Raw genomic sequence first — 10,098 nt, 5'->3', positions numbered from 1 at the left:
TAATTTTTCAATTATTATACCTTTTCAGTTATTATTATACCTTTTCAATTATTATACCAATTAAAACAATACATAAGCTTCGCATGTTTCACAAGAAAGAGAATAAGATATCGATCATTTCAAAAACTAGAATTACTCTCATGAACACGTCAACGGCTGTTTCTTGGTTTAAGCAAGCAGATCAAAGAGCCAGTTGAGTCAAAAAGCGGTCATCCATTGAAACTGCGTAAACATAGAGAAATGTGAAAAATAGTTGTCCGAAAACAAATTAAACGTATGTGTTGTACATGAGAAATGCATTATCTCGCATTTGATAATTGATGAGTGAATACATGAACACACATATATTTGTTGACATGTACTCTTACAAAAGAAAAAAAACTGTTGACATAAGAATAAGCCTTAAGGTTAAAACGTACACAAGAGCCAGCTTCAGAAGGGAGAGAGAACGTACGCAAGAGCCAGCCCTTAGAAGTAGAACGTGCGCAAGAGCCAGCCTCTAGAACGTCGAAGCAAACCCGTTCCATCATTTGTCTACCTGTTAAACCACAGTGCAAATAGTCTAATACACATTCCTGCTACTTCAGATACACACACAACAACCAAGATAAAAAACCTCGATGATTGGAAGATCATCATTACCAGCAAAACACAAAAATAAGTAAAGACATGGAGAAGAAATCAAGAGAATTGCCCTGGTATACATTTCATCCAATAGTCTCCGTAATTTATTGCTACTACATACCGTCTAGAATCAAAGCTGGGGGCTCCTCGATTACTCTCTATTCTTCCAGTATGTGTTCAGTTCTTTGTTTTCCCCATCTTCTTCTCCTCAGTATTGTTCATTTCCATCATAACGTTTACCCTCACAGGGAGGGAATTTTAAAGCTCATCCTCTTTTCATTTGATAAAGGCTCTTTTCCCACTTCCCACAAGTCTTTTTGGATTTTTGTGCTTCACTTTCCTTCCCATCGAAAAGACTTGGAAAAACCCCTAATCTCAATCTACTTCTCCCACTTGGTTTTCCCCACTAAAGTTGCAATATGTGCAGTGATGTTAAATGTTACATATGCGGGGTTACAAACATAATCTTCCCACGGTTCTGTTATGGGTGGTATATATCCTTTATATATGTACCTTGCCACTTGAGATTGCATTAAACACCGTCAAATTTCTGTTCACTATCATTCTTGGGTGCGATCTTAAGCCAGTATTCGATGAACCTTACCTAGCCACCCTCTTCAAGACTTCTGGGGTCCCCGGTGGAATCCAATGGTGTCTTCCCTTCTCCGGTCAGCTTTCTACTTTCCTCTGAAGGGTAAATCAAACTCCGGTTTGGCTATGTTTATCGGGGGTTTTGCGACTTTCCTTCCTCTGGTTTCTGTTTCACGAACTTCAATCCTTCTACACAAGCTATGAAACGCCTTCCTGGGAGATCACTTTGTTTTTATGTGCTGCATGGGGTTTGCACTGCGGCAGAAAATGGTGGTGAAAGGTCAGCGTTTTGGGCAGCGTTGGACAGTGAGACCAGTGGTGTCTTGGCTGCTTACCATGACATTTGTGATTGTGACAATGGTTGGCTCTATTTCCCTCAAATTACAAGGGGAAAAGAGATACGCCAATTATATTACCGAATATATTATTGTAACGTGAAATTGTGAAATAAGAAACTAAAAAAATTGTTAACCAAAAAAAAAATCTAAAAAGTTCGTATTGTGCGTGTTTTTAATATAAAAACTGAATAAATCGTGTTCATCTGTTATGTATACCTCGTGAATAAAATCTGTTTTGTTTGTTGCTTTTGTCTTGATTTTAATTTTCTGGCGGTAGACGGCAGTTTCAGAACAATATTACTTTATCGAGAGTCGAGACTTTCCATAGTTTTTATTTTTGCTAAAACTTTCCAAAAAATATGAAAGAACGAAAATCAAGTAAAAATCCTCATTAATGGTTGTCTATTAAAAAAAAAAAAAAAAAAAAATTCTCGTGCATCCAACACAGAATCTGAAGCCGAACATTTTCATAGATGAGACGCGTCATCAATGGTGGGTTCCATTTCCAAACATACTCATGGTCAGTGGTGGAAACCGTCAGATCATGTCATGGTGTGAATGGCTTGGTTTATGTTGATTGTTGAATGTATGCCAGAAAAGCCACTCTGGTTAGTTCAACAAAGCCATTCAAAGCCTTTTATCAGCCCATAATGTTTACTTTCGAGTCCTTGGACAACGGCTTCAACATGACAAAACATACTCAACCATTATTATAACGTTTTGAAAAGAAAAGAAAAGAAAAACAATATTGATTTAGCAAAAACATAAGGGAGAATATCTGATTACTGTCTTACTGATCATAAAATTCGATATTATTTATTCTTTGTGCATTCTAATTTATATTTGACGTGCTCTAAGTTTTATCTGTTGGCTAAAGTTTTTTTTTGTATTGGTATTATGTCTGGATTAAAACTCGACATGGTGCATCTTTAGCAAGTAGAGTCTTAAATTTATCGAAGGCTGTAATATGTTGCTAGTTAAGTCGTCCTTCTTAGCTGTGTGTATTTTAGTATAGGAATGATCATATAGACATTTCAAATGTACGTCGGGATGTTTTAATTATAGACCAACACTTGTTCGTAAAAGATGATCAAAGCCTTCACAGGACAAATGTTACTATAGAAGAACCTTATAAACCCGGGGATATTTATGATGTTCTTTAAGCAGTGACTTTAACGTAGGAAAATAGTAACGTTGTGGTACCAATAGTACAAATATTCAAACTCAAATTAGCTTGTGCATTATGGCGAGGGAAGTAAGAATGGAAATATGAGATAACATAACCGAAAAGGTAGTTGGAAGGTTAGTTCAGTAAAATTATAAGGAAGAAGCCACAGCGAACATGTTAAGTGCATGGGAATAGCACGAGAATGGTACGTGAAATATGAAATTAAAAGACATCATTTAATTTCTTTGGTCCTTCTTTTAATGTTCTTTATTAATGTGTCTCTGCCACTTTTCATGAGACACTGTCTCAGTCACCTTCTATTCCACATGTATTTTCTTACTATGCATTCTAAAAATGTTTACGCATCTGATATTTTTTTTTTTGAAACTGATTTGTGCAAACGCATCTGATATTTCTACCGTGTATATCATTATATGAATATGTAGACTGTGTGTATATGTACAAACATACAATAATACATATATATCAAAGTTTTGATTTATATCATTATATCTTGAATTTCGGTGGACCAAAGTCAATCATAGGTTTGTAGTTACATATCATGGACTTTTTGATAAGTTTCGAAACAATATTGGCAGAAAGTTTTAAAACTAAATCATTTCTTTATGATTCTTCTAAGAATACTTTTGGTATGTCGACTAATTAACAGCATAGCGTATAGTGTTAATTAGAGATCCTGGTTTCACAAATTTAACTGTATCAACCAAAAATCAATATTAATCTTAGATTTTTCACTATCTTTCTCAATTTTCAGTTAGACAAGGACTACTCACATGTACTGTAACGTTAATATTTTGTTAATATTTTTCGTAAATGAAAAAAAAAATTAATAGCAGATACATCAATTGCTAAATTCAGTAACGAGTGTGCATCTATTTGTTGAAAATTGACGAAAATGAATAATGAGTGATAGCAATATTTTGAAAACCGGACTGAATACTAATTCGGTATAATTATTGATTAATTGATTAAAACGGTTCTATCCATCGAATAGTTTTCTAGTTTATATATATACGTATATATATGTTATCTTTTATTGATTAAAAATAAATAATAAACATAGTCTAACTATATATACATTAAACAACTAAAAATGAACATTATGTAAACTAAAATTAAAACATTTAAAATTACAGAAATTATTTATTCTTACAACTAATAAAAATTTACTGAATATGAACAAATAAAAATAGTATATAAGAAACCATAAAGATATTTTTTACATTATTTCTTAAGAAAATATAATTTAATCGAAAATTAATTAAGCAACAGTGATAGTTAAATATTGATCGTGAAATATTTAATTTTAATGATAACTAAAAAATATTAATCGTGTGTTGATTTTTTAGAACCGAGATTTGAAGTTAAGCCTAGATCATTAGTTTTATTGATTTTTTTGTCGATTTTACGGGTTTTTTTTTGGCACAACGATTTTATGGTTTTTCTCAAATCCAAGTTTTAAATTGAATTGGACTCAATTTTTTCAACATATCAACTGAGGTCAAGTCATGCACGATAAAGTCAACTTAGGTCAAGATAGCGTTGAATGTTTGACACAATGTTCTTTGACCAGGACAGTCCTGGACCGGTACAGATAAAAGAATCCTGGTATGATCCTGTTCACAAAATTCTTCACATTTGGCATAGGTTAAGTGATTACTTCCCAGCTCTAAAGTATCCAGTAGACACCTGGTTCAATTTCAACCATTCCACGGCTTATCCAAGGACTTAACCCAGTACGTTTGAGCTAAACCAAATGGACGGTCCAGATTCGCTGGACCCTGGGATCCTGAAGCCGTACATTTTCATAGCTGAGACGCGTCATCATAGTGGGGGTCCTCTACATGTTTGTTAATTCTTTCTCTGTATGAATAATTAGTAGGCGGAAGCATTTTATCTGTTAATTTTGATTATATTCATTCTTCGTTTCGACTAATCCAAAAATCTAAATATTCATAACTATTCAAAATGAAAACAAATATTAAAAATTAGTATTCGTTATAGAAATCATAAATACTAAAAAAATTGTAATTGAATAACTTATCTATTCTGGCTTTTATATAAATATATGTATATAAAATTAAATATATAGTTTTAAATATATAATTTTATATAATTATTATTTTAACATATAACTATTATTTTTATTTATAAAACTACTTATAAAAATATTAAATTAAGAAAGAAATATAAACTCTTTATAAAAACTATAGTTCTTTTAAAATTTTATGTTTTATAAAAACATTTAATTAATTCTAAAATTTTATGAAACATATAATTTCATTAAATTATTTATGTTTTATATTATGTTAAAGATAATATTTTTTTGAAGAAAAACTTGTGTTATTTAGAATTCGTGAAGTAAAGCCAAACAAAAAATTGGATATCTTAAATAACGAAAATTACTTTAGACACACGGTAGTAATCATTGAATCATGTCATGACGTGAACGGCGTAGTTTGCTTCTTCTTCTTTTTTTGCATGAGTTTGTTTTACTTTTTGGGTAAAAGAGTTTTGTTTACTTATTTTATTTAATAAGTTCTGAATGCATGCATGAACGTAAGATTTATCATGATATGTATTTTTATTCAACAGTTAGTCAAAATTAGAAAATCACAGAGAAGATCTCATGAAAGGTCCCCATTTATCTTTTAGAATAAATCTTACAAGAGCTCTGGAATTTTGTGACAAACCAAATCTTTGCATGAGGGGACACTATATTATAATGTGTGATTGTATATGCATGCATATCTTTGGCCCATGACCATATTCAAGCCTTACAAAATCGGGAAAGGGCACTGTAAAGTCATGTGATTTTACTCTTTTTCTTCAATAACGAAATATATGTAAATGTAACAATCTCTTAGATATGCGGCAGATCATTTGAAATCACTCAAGACTACATTGTCTTTGGTGATTAAACAAACTTCTATTTACGCTTGATTAGTTCTTAACAATTAAATCAGTCATTTACTCTCTTTTCTTGGTCATGTCGGTAGAATATGTTATATAGCTGTGAAATTTAAATGAGAGTTTTTGTTTTAAATAATACTCATGTTAACATGGGAGTTTAAATTATAGCACAGCGGAATATATGGGTATGAACATATTTTCATTTTCAAAAAATAAAGATTGATGGGTATGCATGAAAAATCACGTAGTTCACATGAATATTTTAGGAAATGGGGCCTAGCCATTTAATACTTCTTATTTTCCGTATCTACATATTCATCATAGTAGATACATTCTAAATTCGCTAATAAACCCAACCCACGTATTTGAATTGTATATGTAATAAATATTTGGACCTATTTTCTTCCTTTTTCCCTTATACAGTAGATTATTAGAATGTACTAGTATATCTTTTTTGAACAACAAATGTAGTATATCTTACACTTGAAAATTCAGCAACTTGCATGGTTATTTCTGAATATTGCCAGAAATGTTAAATTTCTTATAAATTCTTTTCAAAAATTTATATAAAATAATTTTAAAATAATTGCCAAAGAGATGTAGCCTCTGAACCTCTTTTACGGGCAGAAGAAAAAAGGATATCTAGAGAAAGCGACATGACTCTGCTCTTTCTCGAGTAGTTGCGGCTCTAACCTACGCGTCAGTTTTTTTCCCTGCACATCTCTGTATTTTCAATCTTTTAAATATATATTTTGAGATTTTTTAAATTGATTTATCAATTATATGTAAATCGTCGCTTTTTCGTGTTTTATCAGAAATGTCGACTATGCATCTGATCAACAGAGTAACAAGTCTTACTTTCTTCGTTAAAGAAATCAGATTTTCAGGTTGGAACGGTTCGATTCAATAAATATCCAAGTAAAACTCTTGACGATAAAACTCTTGACGATCTACGATAAATATCCAAGTAACCTAATGAAATAAACTTTTTTTCCAACAAAGATTTATGCAAACGATATCTCAGATGAACTTAAAATAATATTCTATACAACAAGAAACAAAAAAAAAATCTAGATAGAAGAAGCGATCCACAAAAGTAAACTTGATTTAACGCATTGATTTAGTTAACAAAAATAACAGGAAGCCATCAAGAAATGGTTGGGTCTGAAACAAAATATAGCTAATTCGACAAAAAAAATATAATAAAAAAGCAAACTACAGTAATCAAATAGTGACCACAAGATGGACAAAAGATATCATCAGTCTAGGTTCAACGCCGAATATTGCTTCGTAGGAAATCTAGGATTATGGGACAATAACCTTAGGTTCTCACCAGAAAACAAAGAACATCAATGCATTGATTAAAGAAGAATAATAACCTCAATGATTCCACATGCTTTCTTGTTCAGGTGGACCAAAGTCATTCCAAGCAAGCTGAGGGATATTAACATATTTTGACATAGATTGGTTGTACTAGTTTTGGGAAACCATGGTTATATTCCGATGCAATCGATATAGAACCAGCAGCGCGCGGACCATGACCAAACTTGTTAAAACTCGTCTCTTTTCTTAACAGATTGATGGTTCACTTGGGATGGTATACAGGGACTAAAATATTAAAAACTGGATTACACCAAACAGGCTAATTTTCCCATCACAACATACCAATTTATAGAAGAGAATGACACAACACCTGAACATAAAACTAGCTAGCTATTAGGAAGACCATTTAGTAACCACAGATAAACCCAAAAATGCGAGTAAGAGATAATGAAAATCTAATCCTTTTTATAAATTTGTATTTCAAAACATGGCAAAATGAATATCTGACGGATAACTCAATTGAGTGTAAAAACTTGTAGTATGCGGTTGAAGAGTTATAGTCAATCAGCTACTCCCACTGCTTTCTCTCAGGTAAACCTCATGAGACTTATCAAAAAACTGCCAAAACATAGCTTCTCTGATGTGGCCACATTTCACATTTCAAATCAGACTTAGATTCTCTCTTCCCTCGTATCTAGTAGTCTCAGTCAATCCACCTGGCACATCACCCTACTTGCATTTTAACCTTATAAATTAGCTTCTAACCGTGTGTAATAATAATACTTAAGCTAAAGCTACATCAATACATTAATACCCACCAACAAGAAAAGCGAAAAGATTAATAACAAAAAGGCGAAAACGAAGGGAATTTTCAGTCGACCAAAAATAAAAAGGAGATAGAGCCCAGAGCACGTGGAGCAAAGAAACCCCACCCCCCCAGTGAACAGAGTGACTTTTTGAACTAAACGTTAATAATTTAGTTAATTACTTACTAATTAATATTACCATTAAAAACATTAACAACATTAATACAATTTCATTTCATATAAGCACAAAAAGTAGAAAAAAAAGAAGAAGATAAAAACAAACATCAAGGCTATATCTCTCACCGGTACAAAACTTCGCCGTCCGTATAATAACGGCCGGTTATTAATAAAATTTATTTAAACAGAAAGAGGATCCGACCCGAATAGATCCCCGATATCTTGAAAATGGTCCTCCACGTGCCAGTTGGGTAATCCGGATGATCCGAAATCGAATCCAAAGTTCATACCAGTGCACGTATCCGCGAATACATCTTCTCCGAACAACTCTCCGGCGAGAAAGTCGCTCCGGAAATCGAACAAATCATCGTCCAAGAACATCGGCGCCGAGAAATCGGAGAAAGTCTCCGACGCCGTCGTCGCCGAGGGCTCCTCCTTGACGATAACCGCCGAGGTTTCGTCGACGGTGAAGGGAGATCGGAGAACGGACACCGGAGATCGGAGGCAGTCGCTGCTGGTGGCGGAGGAGGATGAAGCGACGTCGTCTTTGGTTTTGCTCTTCTTCTTGGGAGATTTGGTATCCGCCGTCGGCGGGGGGACGGAGAAGTTGGTGAGAGCGTCGGGGCCGCGGAGCTGAATCGCGGCGCTGTCGTAGACCAAGGCGGCTTCCTCCGCCGTGTTGAAAGTTCCGAGCCAGAGGCGGACGCGGCGGAGGGGGTCTCTTATCTCCGCAGCCCATTTCCCCCAGGGACGCTGCCTGACTCCTCGGTATTTCTTATCCGGAGCGGGAGCCGGTTCAGGTTTGACGATAACCGGTCTCTTCCTTCTCCTATTCGGTTCGATTTGAGTGGTGGAAGTAGTAGTAGCGCCAGAATCAAGAACTACTTCGTTGACGTACTTCTTGATACGACGGCGTTTCGAGGAGAAACGCTGTTGGTGGTTTTGTTCTTCTTCTTCTTCGTCGCTGGAGGAGTCTGTTGCGTCTGGGTCGGTGACGGAGATACGGATAAGCCTTGGCTGTTGGTGGTGACTCGGTACGGTTCTTGTCGTGTTGGTTTTGTGCTCGGTGAATTTGATCTTCGGGAGAACGAGATTCTTCTCCGGTTCCATTTGTTCTCTCTCTCTCTCTCTGTTACTTGGACTGTGTTCTGTGTGTATATATCAGAGAGATTGAAAAAGCATTTGAAAAAGCAAAGAGAGGAAAAAAAAGGAAAGAGACAAAGATAAAGATAAGACTTTAGAAAAAAGCAGAGGAAGAAACTTGAAGAACAAGAGAGACGCTCCTCTTCAGAACAAAGAAGGAGAAGTTTTTTTTATAGAAAACTGCTAGAGAGGAAAGGGGAAAGCGAAGATTTTCCGAGAAAGTTAAAAGAAAAAAAAAGAGCTTTTTGTTATTATTCTCTTATAGGATGGAATATAACACAAACGCAACGTTTGGTTACCGAGAGGTAAAGAGGAAGATGCCCCTTTTGTAGTGAAAGCTTTAAGCTTTGATTTTTCTTGGATTGGAGATTTTAGGAAAGAAAATGTTTTTTTGCAGAGTGTGAGAAAGTGTGACACGAGGAAGTAGACGGAGATTTAAAAGCGGCAGAGCACATGTAGGAGTAGTAAAAGAGAGAGAGAGACTGAGTGACTATTTTATAGGACCTTGAAACGGCTGATAAGTGTTTTCTCCGGGTCTTTTTTGCTACTGTATTTAATTATATATGGATTTTTGCTACCGTATATCGTAAAAAATGTTTTTCTCCAATTAATCGCAGAAAGTTACTAGATATACAGGTTGACAAAAAAAAAGTTACTAGATATACAGGTTGACAAAAAAAAAGTTACTAGATAATATCTAGTAGATATACAGAAAAAATTGTATGCAAATATGTTTATATATAACTCGTTGATTTTTATCTTTCATTTTGGTTACAGAAAGACTGAACTTTCTAACTATGTACTCCCTCCGTTCCCGAAAGTAAGATTTTCTAGAGTTTTCACGTTTATTAAGAATCTAATAAATATTTACATTTTAGTTTACTATTTATTTTTCTATACAATTTCCAATAACTATTCACCAATTAAATTTAATCAATTAAAATATTCACAATTAATGTTTCTCAAAAGTATACAAAAATACCTTAAAAATATA

General features: G+C 34.0%; 1 protein-coding gene across 1 annotated transcript; it reads right to left on the bottom strand.

Annotated features, from left to right (window-relative positions):
* Positions 1–7,962: 7,962 nt before the first annotated feature.
* On the bottom strand, positions 7,963–9,560 carry LOC130504232 (ethylene-responsive transcription factor CRF2-like). Its single transcript, XM_056998825.1, has one exon. It carries the CDS (start codon positions 9,069–9,071, stop codon positions 8,142–8,144), a length of 930 nt encoding a protein of 309 aa, XP_056854805.1. The 5' UTR covers positions 9,072–9,560; the 3' UTR covers positions 7,963–8,141.
* Between the last annotated feature and the right edge of the window lie 538 nt (positions 9,561–10,098).

Source organism: Raphanus sativus, unplaced genomic scaffold, assembly GCF_000801105.2.
Source record: "Raphanus sativus cultivar WK10039 unplaced genomic scaffold, ASM80110v3 Scaffold1440, whole genome shotgun sequence".
Classification (NCBI taxonomy): domain Eukaryota; kingdom Viridiplantae; phylum Streptophyta; class Magnoliopsida; order Brassicales; family Brassicaceae; genus Raphanus; species Raphanus sativus.
Note: the sequence above shows the minus strand (reverse complement) of the source record. Positions and strands in the feature narration are given on the sequence as shown.

Bases quoted from the DNA above. Each gene is read 5' to 3' on its own strand.
- LOC130504232 (XM_056998825.1), bottom strand. From the start codon at position 9,071: ATGGAACCGGAGAAGAATCTCGTTCTCCCGAAGATCAAATTCACCGAG.